This window comes from Somniosus microcephalus, chromosome 9 (assembly GCF_052327205.1).
Source record: "Somniosus microcephalus isolate GS21.2 chromosome 9, FLI_Smic_1.0, whole genome shotgun sequence".
NCBI lineage: Eukaryota > Metazoa > Chordata > Chondrichthyes > Squaliformes > Somniosidae > Somniosus > Somniosus microcephalus.
The window spans coordinates 38,485,513-38,504,388 of record NC_140995.1 but is presented as its reverse complement, the minus strand read 5'-3'; the positions used below and the strand labels follow the sequence as shown (position 1 = coordinate 38,504,388).

Sequence of the window (18,876 nt, the reverse complement as noted above, 5' to 3'; positions counted from 1 at the left end):
GGTGCTTTAAGCTCTACAAGTATACTTTGAGCGGTGTTTAAGACTAAGAGTAACCCTCTTTTGCTTCTTCTTGTGACTAACCCTTTTAAGTACATGGATGATACTTTTGCGTTAAAGGATGTGCATGCAGGACATAAAAAATATTATTCGTTCTATCGACACCAATACCGTTGCATCGCTAACATTCACCTCCCTGGTAAGTGAACATTCTTGTATCGTCATGGGGCACAGCTGAAGTATGTTTTGCATGAGCGGGTTCTGAAGAGGTTGGAGGTCATGATTATTTGGTGTTTGTGTTTTATTATTTTGGTGCCATCTTATTGCCTTTTGTAATGATTACTCTTTTCCCCCTTTTGATTTTCAGGGCTATGAAACCATCGCAGGTGTTATTGACCTGGCGACTGGGATGGTTTTTCCAATCTTCCATGCAATACGCAGTGGTCTTATTGATTATGACACAGGGATGATGTTGCTGGAAGCTCAGGTCATTGTGTCGGGCCTTATTCTTCCAGAAACAAGCCAGTGCCTCGGCATAGAAGAAGCTTTGAGATGTCAATTGGTAGAAGGAAAGATCGTCAATCAACTAGAAGAATTGAGTAATGCTGCCAAACATATTTCAAGCACCTTGTGTGGAACGAGTAATGTCCATCCTGTTGTTTCCGCTTACGATCACAACATAATCTCAGAGGTTTCAGTCATTAAAGTTCTTGAGGCACAGCTTGCCACGGGAGGGCTAAGAGTACCAGCTACCGGTGAAAAACTCAGCCTAGAAAAAGCTTTTCAGCGAGAATTCATCACTGCTCGGCTGTACTTCAAGCTGCTGGAGAGGCAGAAGATGTGCAAGGAACTGATTGACCCAAATACGGCCGAGAAGGTATCATTAATGGAATTAATGCAAAGAGTTGTTGTGGATGAAGAAACTGGCCTAAGGCTGCTTCCCGTGAGACAGCGAGAATGGGGCATGATCACCTTGAAATCTGGCAGAAAAATCAGTGTTTTCCGGGCAGTCCATGAAGGCCTCATAGACCGTGAAGTGATGGTCAGGCTTCTGGGAGCTCAGCTGTTTGCTGGAGGGCTTATTGATCCTCAAACAGGAACTCGGCTAACAGTAGATGAAGCTTTGCAACGTGGTCTCATAGATCACGATACAGCTTCTGGCCTCCTAACTCATCAAGTTCAAACAGGAGGCATAGTCAACCCAGCTACTGGTAGTAGGTTAACCATGGATGAAGCTGTGCAATGCAATTTAATAATGTCAAGCAGTGCACTTTTAGTGCTGGAATCACAGAGGATATTTATGGGCCTTATTTGGCCTGATTCCGGAGAAATATTTTCTATAGACACATCTTTGCAACAAGGAGTGGTAACAAATGAATTAGCCCTCAAAATCCTGAACAACAGGCAAAAAATAGCAGCTCTTTACATCCCTGAAAGCTCATCAGTGCTCACACCTGAGGAGGCTAGCAGGCTCGGTATTATAGACAAGAAGACAGCACGTATTCTGAGCACAGTAACAGTCCCTGACTTAATGCCTGGCGCCAAATGGCTTCAGTCTTCGCATGCAGATATCTCGAGCTGGAAGTCAAATTCTGAAGTCCAAACTTGTGCTGCTAGTGACACTATGGGCATTGAAGAAGCCAGCAGAGATGAGAATTCAACTCTGCATCAGATAGAAATGCAACAGAAGTTTGTGTCTTACTTAATGACACACAGCTATATGGACGCAGGCACAGGAAGGAGGCTGCTGTTGGTTGACAGTGACTTGAATGAAAAGATTGAAATGGTGACGGAAGCAAGTGGTGCAGATGATCCGTTAGAAAATTGGCAAGAATACTTTCATATACAAGATGGCAGTGCACTTGAGAATCACATGGTGTCCAAAGGAATTTTAAAAGATATTGGCACCCATGAAAGCCATACTTGTTCTGAAACGTGGGATCCAGATGGTATAGGAGAAAAGCAGGCTGTTGATGCATCAGGTGAACGTTGTGGGAATATTAACAGCGAAGCATTGTATTGGATGCCTGTGGTACAACAGTTGCCTACAAGTGAACCTGGAGAGTTTGCATGTTTACAGGCAATGGATAGTCCAAGAAATCATGTCACTGGCACTGAAGAACTTGGTGGGAGCAAAACGGTTCAGGCCACTGAAATGTTGGACAATTTTGCAGACTCTCTTGAAGTACCATCTTTTAATGGAAGTTCAAGTGTACATCCAGACCTGAACGAAAGCATTAAACTGGCCAGCGAAACCAGCAATGTTCCCTCTATTGAAAGGGATTCAGGAAACCAATTGAGAAAAAGCGTGGAGATTGCAAAAGATGACGCCACTCATCAGCTTACTCAAATAATAACTACCGCTTTGCAAACTCCAGATTCCCCTGTGGGGGACAAAGTGGCTACCACTGTGCCTTCAGCAGACCAGCTGGCAGCTGAAATCACGCAAAGGATTCCAATGAACCAGTTGTTTCCAACGCAAGAATATAGGAAGCTCACTCCATTTCCATTGGAAATGGATCTCCAGACAGAGTTTGGAGAAGACCTTAAGAAAATGTTGGGCTTTGATGGACCTCCTGGTGTGCAAGAAGATAAAATTTGCAGCCGTACTCGAGATTTTAAAGACACTTCAGTGATCTGCACAGAGTACGCTAACAAAACTACAAAGGATACGAATGTTCAACCGTATATGGAAGCTTCACAAATGGGAGAATCTAATAACCCAGGAGAAATACAAGATACTGCTGTGCCATCAGTAGAACATCATAACAACATGGCAGGTGAAACTGTGCAATGGATTCCTTTAGAATCACAGATTCCAACAGGGGAAGATGAGTTCATTTCACATCCATTAGAAATTGTTGCAGGAACAAGTGAAGGCCTTGTATGTGGGAAAAATAAAATAAGGACAATTGAAAGTCTAGAAGATGTTGCAGACGCTCATGAAATGGTATATTTCGTTGGTACTCCTGATATAGAGGGATTAAGTGAAAATGTTAAGATGGACGTAGCAACGAAGATGGAGGATGAAGTACAGTTTTATAAAGACGACAACCATACACCTGGTGCTGATGAGGATGTGCTGCAAGATACCAATCTTGAAAATCAGGTTGGCTGTCATAAATTCATGGAGGTAAACATAGATTCCCCAACCATACAAGGCAGCGTAGAGGAAATGTGGGATGCAGTTGGACCATCGGTGGAAGAGCGTCTCACTGTAGCTGATGAAACCTTGCATTTGAGCCCTATAGAAGCTGGGAGCAAATGTGCGCACTCTACAGAAGGTACTGAGGGCCATGAAGATGGAAAGTACAAAGTAATAAAGGTTATTGAAACACTAGACGATATAGCAGATTTGGAAGATAAAATGGAGATTGTTGAAGAAGCCGTTGTTATAGGTGGTGCATCACAGAATGAGAAACCGTGTCGCAGCATAGAAGATTACAATGAAGATGTGTTGGGAAATGGGTTGAATGGATCCACTAATATAGTTGAAGGTGGCAGCATTCACCAATGTACGGAGACCACTTCAGCAGTAGGTGATAATCTTGAATACAGGAGGAACAAAATAATTACGAGTGTGGAAGGATTGGAGGATATTGCAGAGACCCAGGAAATGCCGTGGTTTGTTGGAGACTTCACAGGAATGAGAGAAACTCAAATGCTTAGTCCAGGAGATGAAGACCTTGAAGGTGTATTTGAACCTTCCCTAGAAATGCCAGGCGGTGAAGCGAATTTTCTAAATGGTGAAGAATTTAATTCCAATACCAATGAGCAACTTCAGGGCCATCAAGTATGTTGCCAAGATTTTGGAACACTAAAAGGCCAAGAGGAAAAGCAAAGACAAGTGAATATTGAGCCTGTGCAGGAGGAAATGCCGAGCTGTAGAATATTTGAACAAGATGCTTCAATAGCTAATCTAACCATACCGGATACGATGATGATGATGGACAGCTGTTTAGCTGCAAGCTGTACACTGCAAAAAGAGCTACGAGACCGTGCCGTGACATTGAGGAATGCTGAAAGTAACTATATCGGAAGAGTTGATGGGAACAATTTGTACGTCTTGCAAGAGGTGGAGGAGGAGGAAGAAGAAAATGATGGGCAAATAACTTGTTCTGAGGCAGTGGAGAGTGGGAAACGGGGCAGATCAGTTTTGATAAAACAGCTCAAATCAGAAATTGAAGCAGGTGGAATATTCAGCCCTGTTACTGGTAAAAGGTACAATCTTGATGCTGCTTTGGCATGTGGTCTTTTGGATGAGGAGATGGTTGTGGATATTTTAGTTTCACAGTTCCAAGATGGAGGAATCCCTTTTGAAGAGACTGGTGAAAATCTAACTCTTAGTGAAGCAGTGGCAAAGGGGCTTTTGCAAAGTCACGTTGCCATCAAAGTATTAGATAAGCTTGGACTGATTGGAGGATTTTATAACTCTCGTACAGGAGAAATAATGGAAGTGCCTGATGTTGCAGAACATTTAATAAACGATGACCTTCTGACAAAGGTACTGCTTTCTGAGAAAGTTGTCTGTGGGGTTATTGATCCAGACACCAACGAGCTGCACAATATTCATGATGCACTAAGACTTGGTATTTTGGACTCTGATACGGCTCTGCGTTTGCTGGAAGGCCAAGTTGTTTCTGGTGGCATTATGGACCTTAAGCAAGATCATCAATTATCAGTAGCTGTGGCCTCGAAGCTTTGTCTGTTAGATGAAAAAATGGTGCAACAATTGATCAAAATTGAAATGGCAAAAAATGGGGGACAAGTCGACGAGGTGACCGGACTGAGGGCGCTAAGTTACCAGTTTGAAATGCACGGTGTATTGGATCCGCAGACTAAACAACCTGTGTCCGTCCTCGAAGCAGTCCACAGAGGGCTTGTGGAAAGAGATGTTGTGCTTATCGTTCTTCGTAAGCAAGTTGAAGATGGTGGTATCATTCAGCATAAATCAGGGCTACGGCTCTCTGTAACTAATGCTTTGAGGTGTGGTTTAATTAATGAAGATCTAGCCGATGACCTGTTTGAATTGGAAACATCATGCCAAAAGATTCATGCTTCAAGTGCCGAGAAGAAATTGTATTCTGAGGATATCGTGCAGAGTTTAAGACAGTCAGGTTTTCCAGTGGAAATTAAAAGGAGCCAGAAATCGAACCAACTCTTCGCTGAATTTGAAAATGGAAAAGCAGTGATACAAACAGAATCTGCTGATGGAAAATTATTGGATGATGGTTTGAAAAAAGGAATGAATTTTTATGAAAGCTGGGACAATGTTGATGACAATCATTTGAATATTATTCCTTACTCTGATTTAGTGAAGATAAGCAAAATAGATATAGAAACTGGGCGAAAATTCATAACAGTTAAACCTCATGAAGAATTTTTGGATGTCAAAAATGCTGAAGCGATGTCAAAACTGAAGGCGGTAGATGTAGCTCTGGCTGCTGCTTGTAGCGCCCAAAGAAAGGAGTTAAATGATCAAATCTTGATTCCTGCAGAAGAAAATGAGATCACTGTTCAAGATTTTGTCGCAAAGAACAATCAGAATCGTCACATAAACCCTTCACCTTCAGATTCATCAGTTCCAGAATGTAACCAAGATATTTTCCTCAGCATTGAGCTTCAGGAGCAGACTGGGCAAACCTCTGTGGAAGATTTGTCTGGTAAACTGGGCTGCATTTTATCCAAACCTTCAGATTCACCGCAAGATAACTTTTTCTCGTACATTCGAGAATGTATGTCAGACGTCATGCCAGAGGTTGAAATGTCAGAGTCTGCTGAAAAAGAAAATATTTTAACAAGTGAAGAGGAGCTGAATGAAGAGGTTGGAAGACTGGCTGTGAAAACATTTATGGGAGGGACGTATTCGGAAGAGTTGGAGTCGAACAATACTCCAGGTACCACGAAGGACCAAGATATAATGGGTAACAAAGGAAATTGTAACCTGGATGGAGATGTTGAGGGAGAGGGGCCTGATGTGCAGTTCAGCCTACATGATCAAACACAGTTAAATGAGGTGTTCAGAGAGAGTAACTCAGGTGCACAAAGTGCTGGTTGTGGCAGCTGTTCAGAAGGATTTGAAGAAAAGGTAAATATGGCGACAGCTGTGGGGAATGTTCTGAAAGCTGTGTGTGCGAAACTCAGCGATGCGTTCAAGAGAGGACCAAATGAAGATCAGGAGAACACAAGCGAGGATTCTGAGCTAAATGGAAACAAACAAGAAAGAAAATCTGTTGAGACATTAGATGATACTGCGGACTTGGAAGCGAAGGCAGTACTTGCACATAGGATGAAGGAAACGGAGAACAAAATGTCCAACGTTTTCGGAGCAAGAGGAAATGAAGGCGAGATGTCAGACTCTGGCGCTCAAAAATCATTTGCAGAATCTCAAAATCTGTTGTGCCCAGAAAGAATCGGTGAAGAAATGCAAGACCAGGATGATGAAGCAGGTCAGAATCTGGAGAAGTTATCGCAAGAAACAACATGGGACTTATTAGAACTTGAGGAAAAAGTCAACATGGTTTTACAGGAGGAAAGTCCTGTCCATTCAGAGGCCATACTTGGTTGCACAATTGGTGAGGCTGAGCTTTCAGAAAATACTGATGTTCAAAGAGTAGTCGGAGAGTATGTTAAAACTGGTGATAATGAGAAAGCAGATCTCTTCAGTTCAGTGGAACGCAGTACAGAGATGGGAGGTGGTGCTACAGTGCCTGTTCGGGATGTGGTGACATTATGTGGTGACGCTCTGAGTGCTGCAAGAAAGTCAGAACTGCTGCTTGATTGTTTGAAACAAGCATTTCTTAGTCAAGAGTTTAGTGAATCATTTAATTTGAAGGATAAGTTCTTGAAAATGGCAGACTTGCTTGCTGGTTTGAAGCCGGAAATGATGAGTGCACAGGCGCAGAAAATGCTTTGTGCTTTCTCTGAAGAGCAAGATCCTTGCAGTTTAAAAAGTCAGGAACTGATCAGCAGCCTGACTGATGAGCTTTTCTACTATATAAAACTTGAAGTGCCTGGTTTGATAGAGGACGAGATCTTAAACGGGCAAGTGAAAGAAATGCTTTGTAAAAGAATTCCAGTGCTGCTCAGCACTGAAAGAACTCCTCCAAATGTATCGGGGCAACCAATCGAGGAGAAAAAGGATAATTTGAATCAAATAATTCAAATGAAACCAAATGGAGAAAATGTTGCTGGGCATGAGAACAGGGATTTGGTGATGCGTTATGGTTCCAGCACTGGCGGGTTGGAATCGCGGGAAGGCATTGAGAAGGTGGTCATTTGTGACAGTGCATCAACGAACGACTGGTTCAATAACGATGAAAGTGGTGATGCTGTGAATGGAATGAGAGAAATAAAACAAGATAGACGAGATGATTTAGTAATGCAATCTGCCGATGGTTTTGATGAAATGGAGTTACTGGAAGATACTTGGGACAAAGCCACCTTGGAGGATGCATCAAATAACATCTGGATTAGCAACAATAAGGGTGTAGGTGATTTGAAGGAAGTATTCAAAGTCAGGCAAGGTGGACAAAGTGTAAGCGAGAATAAATATGAGATGATACAATCTGATTCTCTTGATAAAATCGATCTACTAAGCAATATACAGGAGAACACTTGTGAATTAGCATTGAATGATTTCTGGGTTAAGGACAATGAAGATGGCAATGTGAAGGAAATGACAATCACGCTGGATGGCCAAAATACAAAGAACAAAAATGAGGATTTTCTGATGCTATCTCATTCTACCAGTGACAAAGGGGAACTGCTCGGAGACATTCAGGGGAAAGACACCTTTGACAATGCATCAAATAATGTCTGGAATGCAAATGTGGTGAATGAAGGACAAGTAAAATCAAATGGACAAAGTAGAAATGAAGGCACAAATGAAGATTCATTTGCACTGTCATTTGGTAATCCCAATGAAATGGAACCACCACCAGAAGACATCCGGGAGCAAATCACCTTTGAAGATGCACCAAATAGTGTTTTGACAATTGACAGTAAAGATGAGATGAAGGAAGTGATCCAAATTATTGCAAGTGGACAAAATATAAATGAAGGCAAAAATGAGGACTTGGTGATGCAGCCTCACAATTCATCTGATGAAATGAAACCACTGGAAGGCACTGGGGAGAAGACCACCATTAAAGTTGGACCACATGATGTCTGGGGTGGCACTGTTGAGGACCATGAGACTGTTGAGGACCATGAGACTGTTGAAGGCGAGGGACAGGTTAGTAATCCTTGAGGTGTGCCTCCATGCAATTCAATTGTAAAAGCACAAAACCAGGAATTAGTTGAATCATAATATTGTCCACATCTTTATTAAAATCATCCCTCCTCATAAAACAGGGCTGATGCCAATTAGGCAGTATAGTTGGAAAGTTTTCATACTATCAATAGATTTAAAATGGTTTACTGACACACTGCAGTGCTACAGTCAACATTGTATACCCTATCCTCAATGCATTTTAGCAGTAATGTTGAATTCGTTCTTTGTAGATTTTGTAGTTTAAGAAGGTCCTTGGTAGGTCCATCATGCTATAGTACAGCATTCCAAATTGTAGCCTTTGTTAATCAATTGTGGGACAATATCTGTCGACCACGTTCTCTTGTATTTCACCAAGGACTTTTTGGGTAAACTGCTGTTAATGTTTGTAGTGAAACATTAGTGTTTACAAACCAATTTTTTTTCTGAATGAAGCCATGTAGGAGAAGGTTGTAATCAAAATTAGAGCTAGGCCGTTCAGGGGTGATGTCAGGAAGCACTTCTTCACAGAAAGGCTAGTGGAAATCTGGAATTCCCTTTCCCCCTAAAAGCTGTTGAGGCTGGGGGTCAATTGAAAATTTCAAAATTGAGATTGATAGATTTTTGATAGAAACAGAAACATAGAAGATAGGAGCAGGAGTAGGCCATTCGGCCCCTCGAGCCTGCTCTGCCATTTAACGAGATCATGGCTGATCATCCAAATTCAGTACCCTGTCCCTGCTTTCTCCCCATATCCCTTGATCCCTTTAGCCTTAAGAAATATATCCAACTCCTTCTTGAATATATTTAATGAATTGGCCTCAACTGCCTTCTGTGGTACAGAATTCCACAGGTTCACCATTCTCTGGGTGAAGAAATACCTCCTCATATCTGTCCTAAATGGCTTACCCCTTATCTTTAGACTGTGACCCCCTGGTCCTGGACTCCCCCACCATCGGGAACATCCTTCCTGCATCTAGTCTGTCTAGTCCTGTTAGAATTTTATAAGTTTCAATGAGATCACTTCTCATTCTTCTAAACTCCAGCGAATATAAGCCCAATCGACCCAATCTCTCCTCATAAGTCATTCCTGCCATCCCAGGTATCAGTCTGGTGAATCTTCGCTGCACTCCCTCCATGGCAAGAACATCCTTCCTCAGATAAGGTGACCAAAACTGCACACAATACTCAAGGCGTGGTCTCATCAAGGCCCTGTACAACTGCAGCAAGACATCCTTGCTCCTGTACGCTAATCCTCTCGCTATGAAGGTCAACATTTGCCTTCTTAACCGCCTGCTGCACCTGCATGCTTACCTTCAGCGACTGGTGCACTTCCCCCTTCTCCCATTCTATTGCCGTTCCGATAATAATCTGCCTTCCTGTTTTTGCCACCAAAGTGGATAACCTCGCATTTATCCACATTATACTGCATCTGCCACGCATCTGCCCAATCACCCAACCTGTCCAAATCATCCTGGAGTTTCTCGGCATCCTCCTCACAGCACACACGACCCCCCAGCTTTGTGTCATTTGCAAACTTGGAGATATTACATCTAGTTCCCTCGTCTAGATCATCATTAATATATATTGTGAATAGCTGGAGTCCTAGCACTGATCCCTGCGGTACCCCACTAGTCACTGCCTGCCACTCGGAAAAAGACCCGTTTATTCCAACTCTTTGCTTTCTGTCTGCCAACCAGTTCTCTATCCAAGTCAGTACCTTACCCCCAATCCCATGTGCTTTAACTTTACACGCTAATCTCTTATACGGGACCTTATTGAAAGCTTAGGCAAGGGTATTAAGGGTTACACAACCAAGGCAGGTAAACTGTGGTAAGATACAGATCAGCCATGATCTAATTGACTGGTGGAACAGGCTCGAGGGGCTGAATAGCCTACTCCTGTATCTATGTTGTGTCGGTAAATGAATCGTTACATTTTTTCACCCTCTGGGGCTGAATGGTCCATTAAACGGACCTTATTCAGGTACTTTGAGGGATGGAACCATTTGAGTACTCAATTTATTTGCGTTCAGTTCTTGTGTTTTTGTCTTTTCCAGCCATTATGTTAAACCAAATAATTTCTCAGTCCTGCCACTTAGTGCATTATTTTGGGCTTGATACAAAGGATGGAAATTGTAATTTCAGATTAATGGCCTTAGACCGTAAATTAAAACTTTTCATGTGGCTTTATTTTGGTACATTTTGTGTCAAATATTATTTTGTAACAAATATTGTTGATGTTTATATCAAGAATCAATGGTAGCATGAAAATTCACTCTGCTAAAATGGCCCGGTTTTAAAGTTTATCTTGGAAGTATACTGTTTCTTCACAACATTACAAAGATTTAGGCCAAAACTAAAATAGTGTTAATTGGGTTTTCATTGCAGCCGGGTAATTTTGTACAGCAGTGTTTTCAACATCGAGAGAAACTGCGAGCTTACTTGACATTGCTCCAAGATCGGAAAATGGAACTGGAGAGTCAGCAGCCTGTTGACAGGGACCTGGAAATCCTTCAAGAACAACTAGATGATCACAAAGTAAGTAATCTATTTCATATGGATCAAGCTCACTGAATTCAAAGCACAACTAACTTTTTTTTAATTAAAAATCACAACTGAGAGAAGTTGTGATCCTTTTAAGAATACAGTTATGCAACATAAGTGCGCAATGCAATAGGATTGCCTTGGAGAGGGTGCAGAGGAGATTTACCAGAGTTTTACCAGCGATGCGGGACTTCAGTTACGTGGAGAAACTAGAGAAGCTGGGATTGTTCTCGTTAGAGCAGAGAATGTTAAGGGGAGATTTAGTGGAGGTGTTTGAAATTGAGAGGTTTTGATAGAGTAAATAGGGGAGAAACTTTCTACTGGCAGGTAGGTTGGTAACCAGAGGGCATAGATTTAAAATGAGTGGCAAAAGAACCAAGGGGGAGGTTACATGAATTTTTATTCAGTGAGTTGTTTTGATCTGGAATGCACGCCTGAAAGGGTGGTGGAAGCAGATTCAATAGTAACTTTCAAAAGGGAATTGGATAAACACCTGAAAAGGAAAAAAACTGCAGGGCTATGGGGAAGGGGAAGGGGACTAATTGGAGAGCTCTTTCAAAGAGCAGGCACGATGGGCCAAATGGCCTCCTTCTGTGCTATAAGATTTTATGGTGTGAGTTCAGCTCAGTTGTGGACAAATGCATAGAGAGCCTGTGGAGCAGTGGTCGTGACACTACGTAACTGGGGTTACATTATCAGACCCATTGAGCACAGGCTTCAGGAGTATAGAATAGAATTATAGAATAGAATCATAGAATGGTTACAGCACAGAAGGAGGCCCATATCGGCCCGTCGAGCCTGTGCCGGCTCTCTGCAAGAGCACTTCGGCTAGTCCCACTCCCCTGCCCTTTCCCCATAGCCATACAATTTTTTTTCCTTCAGGTACTTATCCAATTCCCTTTGGAAAGCCGTGATTGAGTCTGCCTCCACCACCCTTTCAGGCAGTGCATTCCAGATCCTAATCACTCGCTGCGTTTAAAAAAAATAAAAAATAAAAAAAAAGTTTTCCCCCATGTCGCCTTTGGTTCTTTTGCCAATCACCTTAAATCTGTGTCCTCGACCCTTCCGCCAATGGGAACAGTTTCTCTCTATCTACTCTGCCTAGACCCCTCATGATCTTGAATACCTCTTTCAAAACTCCTCTCAACCTCTCTGCTCTAAGGAGAACAAACCCAGCTTCTCCAGTCTATCCACATAACTGAAGTCCCTCATCCCTGGAATCGTTCTCGTAAATCTCTTCTGTAACCTCTCTAAGGCCTTCACGTGTTTCCTAAGGTGCGGTGCCCAGAATTGGACACAATACTCCAGTTGAGGTGGTTCATAACTTCCTTGCTTTTGTATTCTATGCCTCTATTTATGAAGCTCAGGATCCCGTATGCTTTTTTAACTGCTTTCTCAACCTGCCCTGCCACCTTCAATGATTTGTGCACATATACCCCCAGGTCTCTCTGTTCATGCACCCACTTTAGGATTGTACCCTTTAGTTTATATTGCCTCTCCTCATTCTTCCTGCCAAAGTGCATCACTTTGCGCTTTTCTGCATTAAATTTAATCTGCCATTTCATCAGCCTGTTTATGTCCTCTTGAAGTCGATCACTATTCTCCTCACTGTTCACTATACTTCCAAGTTTTGTGTCATCTGCAAATTTTGAAATTGTGCCTTGTACACCCAAGTCTAATTCATTAATATATATCAAGAAAAGCAGTGGTCCTAGTACTGACCCCTGGGGAACACCACTGTATACCTTCCGCCAATGCGAAAAACAACCGTTCACCACTACTCTCTGTTTCCTGTCACTCAGCCAATTTCATATCCATGCTGCCACTGTCCCTTTTATTCCATGGGCTTCAACTATGTGGCACTCTATCAAACGTCTTTTGGCAATCCATATACACCATGTCAACTGCATTGCCCTCATCAACCCTCTCTGTTACCTCATCAAAAAACTCAATCAAGTTAGTTACACACGATTTGCCTTTAACAAACCTGTGCTGGCTTTCCTTAATTAATCCACACTTATCCAAGTGACTGTTAACTTTGTCCCTGATTACCGTTTCTAAAAGCTTCCCCACCAACGAGGTTAAACTGACGAGCCTGTAGTTGCTGGGTTTATCTTTACACCCTTTTTTGAACAAGGGTGTAGAATTTGCAATTCTCCAGTCCTCTGGGACCACCCCCATATCTAAGGAGGGTTGGAAGATTATGGCGAGTACCTCCGCGATCTCCTCCTTAACCTCTCTCAGCATCCTGGGATGCATCTCATTGGTCCTGGTGACTTATCAACTTTAAGTACAGCAGCCTGTCTAGTGCCTCCTCTTCATTTTTTATCCCATGCAGTTTTTATCCCATGCAGTATCTCTGCTAACTCTTTTTCACCGTGACTTTGGCAGCATCTTGGTGAAAACAGATGCAAAGTACTCATTTAGTACCTCAGACTTGTCCTCTGGGTTCCATGTGTAGTCTCCTTTTTGGTCCCTAAACTGCTCCACCCCTCCTCTTACTACCCGTTTATTATTTATATATGCTTGTAGAAGACTTTTGAATTCCCGGCTCCGGCTCCACCCGGCTCCCGCTCCACCCGGCTCCGGCTCCGGCTCCACCCGGCTCCGGCTCCCGCTCCACCCGGCTCCGGCTCCCGCTCCACCCTGCTCCCGCTCGCTCCAGCTTCCGCTCCCGCTCCACCCGGCTCCCGCTCCACCCGGCTCCGGCTCCGGCTCCACCCGGCTCCGGCTCCCGCTCCACCCGGCTCCCGCTCGCTCCGGCTCCGGCTCCACCCGGCTCCGGCTCCACCCGGCTCCGGCTCCACCCGGCTCCCGCTCGCTCCCGCTCCACCCGGCTCCCGCTCACTCCGGCTCCCGCTCCACCCGGCTCCGGCTCCCGCTCCACCCGGCTCCCGCTCACTCCGGCTCCGGCTCCACCCGGCTCCGGCTCCCGCTCCACCCGGCTCCGGCTCCCGCTCGCTCCAGCTTCCGCTCCCGCTCCACCCGGCTCCCGCTCCCGCTCCACCCGGCTCCCGCTCGCTCTGGCTCCCGCTCCCCCCGGCTCCGGCTCCCGCTCCACCCGGCTCTGGCTCCCGCTCGCTCCAGCTTCCGCTCCCGCTCCACCCGGCCCCGGCTCCCGCTCGCTCCGGCTCCCGCTCGCTCCGGCTCCCGCTCGCTCCGGCTCCCGCTCGCTCCGGCTCCCGCTCCACCCAGCTCCGGCTCCCGCTCGCTCCAGCTTCCGCCCCGGCTCCGGCTCCCGCTCCACCCGGCTCCCGCTCGCTCCGGCTCCCGCTCCCCCCGGCTCCGGCTCCCGCTCCTCCCCCCGGCTCTGGCTCCTGCTCCCGCACCCTCCCTCTCTTTCCCTCTTTCTCTCTCTTTCTGAGCTCTCTCCTGTGCTCTTTCCTCTTGTCTTTTTATTTCCTTGTCCCATTTACATTTGATTTTTGATGTGTCTGTTGAATATATTTTGATAAGACCCAGATGTTGTACTGCACATAAGTAAGCTCCATAGGGCTGCTGGAATAGTTCATCGTAAACCTACATTTTTCAGTTATTAAAATGCGAGCTGGAGGAGGCAGTAACATGCGATCTGAGAGCAGCAGAGGAATTTCTGGAGAAGGTTCACCTGGATCCTGATGAACCGATATTGAAGGACTTGGAAACTGACTGTAAAGATTTACAAGCATCTCTCGGGGACATAGTTGAGATTTGTTCGAGCAGGGTTGAGGCCCTGGTATGTGCCATTGAAATAGAGCAGGTGCGTGTATTGTTTTATATGTATTTTAGAAACGATTGTGTCTCTTTTATAATGTGAAAATGAGCACTTTCACAATTTTAGAATTTCTACATTATTTCCAAAAATAAAAGTAGCATTTTATTTTATTGATCTTGATCTGTATACTGACGTACTCTACGGGGACCCCCTGTAAATACTGTAATCTCCACCACCCCCCTCCCCTGCAAAAGGCCGTGGATGCTGGGGGACAGTTGAAGCTTTCAGGACTGAGTTAGATAGACTTTGGTTCGGTAAAGGTATCAAGGGATATGGAGCTGAGGCAGGTGAATGGAGTTGAGGTACAGATCCACCATGATCTGATGAAATGGCGAAGAAGGCACAAGGGACTAAATGGCCTACTCCTGTTCCTACGCCCTTTGTTGCAAGGGGTTTGGAGTACAAGAGTAAGAAAGTCTTGCTCCAATTGTACAGAGCTTTAGTGAGACTGGAGTACTGTGCACAGTAGTTTTGGTCTCCTTATCCGAGGAAGGATATACTTGCCTTAGAGGCGGTGCAACGAAGGTTCACTAGATTAATCCCTGGGATGCGAGGGTTGTCCTATGAGGAGAGATTGAGTAGATTGGGCCTATACTCTCTGAAGTTTAGAAGGATGAGAGGTGATCTCATTGAAACATTCAAGATTCTGAAGGGGTTTGACAGGGTAGATGCCGAGAGGTTGTTTCCCCTGGCTGGAGAGTCTAGAACTAGGCGGCATAGTCTCCGGATAAGGGGTCGGCCATTTAAATCTGAGATGAAGAGGAATTTCTTCACTCGGATTGTTGTAAATCTTTGGAATTCTCTGCCCCAAAGGGCTGTGGATGCTGAGTAGTTGAGTATATTCAAGGCTGAGATAGATAGATTTTTGGACTCTAGGGGAATCAAGGGATTGGATGGGAAAGTGAAACTGAGTTTGAAGATCAGCCATGATCTTATTGAATGGCGGAACAGGCTTGAAGGGCCGAATGGCCTACTCCTGCTCCTAATTCTTACGTTCTTATGTATGCCCTGTATACAAAGGCGTATTTTGTGTTCAGTATTCTTTGCTAAACATTATATGTTGATATAACGGTAGCTGGTGGAATTGCACTTGTGTGCTGTAGCTGTGAGTTTGTTCTTGATCATATTGGCCCTGAAATTAGGATCGGGAGCTTGCCGCGCGTGCAAGCCCCCGATGTGCACTCACCCTGCGCGCCGACATCTGAAGCCCGGGCCTGCTTGCATTTCCTGTCACTGGCCCGGTTCAGATGTCGGTGCGATGTGCTTACCTGATTCAGCGGCGTACTTAGTGCGATGTGCCGACTGGGATCAGGTGAGCACTGTGCAGCCAATCAGGGGAGGGGAAACTCATTCATGAGTTTGACAGTAAGAGCTGTCAAACTCATGAAAACTCCTGGCCCCAAAACACTACTTAAACCTGAAAGAAAATTTAAAAAAACATTGCACTACTTAAATGAACAATAAAGAACTCTGAAAAACTATTTCAAACAATAATTTTAAAATTTGAAAAAAAAATTTATATAAAAAATTGGGGCTAAAACTAAACTTACCTTACTGTAAATTCTTTAAAAATAACAAACCTGTGGGGGGGAAAAAAAAATTCTCAATTGTACTAAAAGCCCACTTACCTGAAAAACGAAGTACTTACGTGTGGTTTTTGAATGCGTAAAGACCGGAGGCCTTTACACACGCGCAACTCTGGGGGGGGGGGGGAAAAAAAAGGAATTTCACTGCACATGCGCTGCCTGTGCAGTCGCGCGCGTTCTGCCTCTTAACCCCTTGGGTCAGAGGACAGGAAATGCCGGTTTTCAGCGCATGCGCTGTGCATGCTGAAATCCAGCAATTCCTCCGGGCACACGCTAGAGTACCCCGTCCGTACTCACGCGTTGTGCCCGGAATTACTGGGCCATTGTATGCTGACATCAACCACTTTGCCGTTTTTAAAAAAAAAAGAAAAAAAAAAAATTTTTTTTTAAATGACCTCCAGCTGTTTCTGCCAGAAATAAACCGAGCACTTAAAGATGTTATAACCCAGAACTTTGAAATTGACAATGCAAATGGTTAATGGTTTTTGCGTTTTGGCCGTTATCGGCGATTGCCCGTTTTAACAATGGCCTCCTCTGCTGTATTGTTCTATGACTACTACAAACTGGTTAAAAGTTCTGTGCTCGTTTTCACTAGTTGAAGATCAGATCGTCACATCAGGAACTCATTGCCGCACTAGAGCGGCTTTCTGGTCACATCAAAGAAAGTGCCGCCGCCTTGGAAACTCCGCACGCCGACACTGCTGGTGATTGGGAAAGGCTCGAGTGCTGTATACAACAGCACAAGGCAAGTGTCGCTGACAGCTCCAAGAATGCTGGGAAATGGTTGTATTCACACTAGAATTTAATGAGAATTATCATTTTTTAAATTTCGAAATAACAACATTTTACATTTATATAGCGCATTTAATATAGTAAAACGTCCCAAGGTGCTTCACAGAAGCGTAAGCAGACAAAAAGACGCATTGAAAGATGTGACTTTTCCATCTCTGGGATTGAGCATTTAGCTGCATGAGAATTGGACATCTGCAAGAAAAGCAGTGATAAGGTTGCTAAGTGATGTGGATTAGCACTGCCTTTTCACCGCTGGAACCTGCTTTGAAATCAGTCCTTTCTGACGGGGTTAAAGTTGAATCCCTCGGATGCCTATAATAGTCCAATGTGAGATATGTTCAGGCAATTTAACTCTAATTCCTTGGGCCGTTGATCAAAACCATTTGCTCGGTCTTTCAGATGAGACGTTAAACCGAGGCCCAGTCTGCCTTCTCCGGTGGACGTAAAAGATCCCAGGGCACTATGTCGAAGAAGAGCAGGGGATTTCTCCACGGTATCTTAGCCAATATTTCTCTCTCGATCAAAATCACTAAAACAGATGCAATTTGCTTTATTGTTAACGCAGTGTGTAAACATTCGGCAGGCCTATTTCTTCCTGCATTTTACTACACATTGGGCTTTAGTGGATGGGATGAGAGAGTTTGCGTAGGGGTGGGGGTGTGCTGAGGAGCCTCAAGAGTTCTAGATGCCCAGGGTCCCCCAAGAATTCTTAATCCAGCTCACATCAGAATATTAAACTTTAATTAAACAAATCCAGCAGTTTTTCCATGTTACGGTGAGTTTTACTGGGGCCCCCTATTTGGCTGGCCCCCTCGACACAGGCCATGTTTTAAGTCTTATTGAAAATAGAAAGAACTTGCATTTATATGGCGCCTTTCACCACCACAGAATATCCCAAAGTGCTTTACAGCCAATGAAGTACTTTTGAAGTGTAGTCACAGTTGTAATGTAGGAAACCCAGCAGCCAGTTTGCGAGCAGTAAGGTCCCACAAACAGCAATGTGATAATGACCAGGTAATCTGTTTGTTAGGGATGTTGGTTGAGGGATAAATATTGGACAGGACACCAGGGAGAACTCCCCTGCTCTTCTTCGAAATAGTGCCATGGGATCTTTTTCATCCACCTGAGTGGGCAGATGGGGCCTCGGTTTAATGTCCCATCCGAAAGACGGCACCTCCAACAGTGCAGCACTCCCTGCGCTGGGAGTATCAGCCTAGATTTTCTGCTCAAGTCTCGAGAGCGCGACTTGAACCCAAAACTTTCTGACACCGAGGAGAGAGTGCTATCCACTGAGCCAGGGCTGACACAGAAGTAATTCTCTTGATTGGAGTTTGTTCCATTTAGTTCTGACTAAATTGTCTTCCATGAACTGTGTTTGTACATCTGTAGATACTTTCACTCAGATGTACTCGACCACAGTCCAGTACAAATTTCAAATACGCTGTGTTAAATCTGACTGAAAATGAGACTTTGACCTGAAAGCCTACCAACTTGTGCTGGCACCTAACACTCCCCAGTAGTTGAATTTAATTCTTCATGCTGTAAGTACAGTTTTACCCGCAAACATGTTGACTAATAACAGTAGAAAAATGTCAAAAATGATCTGTGATGTGTCTTGGCTAGAATAGATATTAAATGGAATTGTTCCTGCTGTTATATCAGCTTTTTGGCACCAAATTACCAGAGGTGATAGAGTCAATTTGCTCAATCCGTTACATTAATTAAGTAAATGGCAGTAGAGAGAGTAGATTTGGCATGTGCTATTTTTGAAACAAGCCTACTTAATATGCTTGTATGAGTAAAGAGGTTTCTGCTGTAATGTTCTCTGTATGGCTCGTATTGAATTTTTTCCATTGCACTTATATCCCACAGAGTGGGATGTATGAACTTTGGACAGACTCAACCCGCTCTTCTGAAATTAAATTTAATTCTGATATTTTGGTTTATATT

General features: G+C 44.1%; 1 protein-coding gene across 1 annotated transcript in view; it reads left to right on the top strand.

Moving 5' to 3' along the window:
* dst (dystonin) overlaps window positions 1-18,876 on the top strand; it is a 337,440-nt gene that overhangs the window by 111,522 nt on the left and 207,042 nt on the right. Inside the window, exons 32-35 of the mRNA XM_085998161.1 lie at window positions 365-8,233; window positions 10,639-10,788; window positions 14,327-14,533; window positions 16,730-16,879. Coding sequence (XP_085854287.1) covers window positions 365-8,233; window positions 10,639-10,788; window positions 14,327-14,533; window positions 16,730-16,879 — 8,376 coding nt within the window. The remainder of the gene's footprint in view (window positions 1-364; window positions 8,234-10,638; window positions 10,789-14,326; window positions 14,534-16,729; window positions 16,880-18,876) is intronic.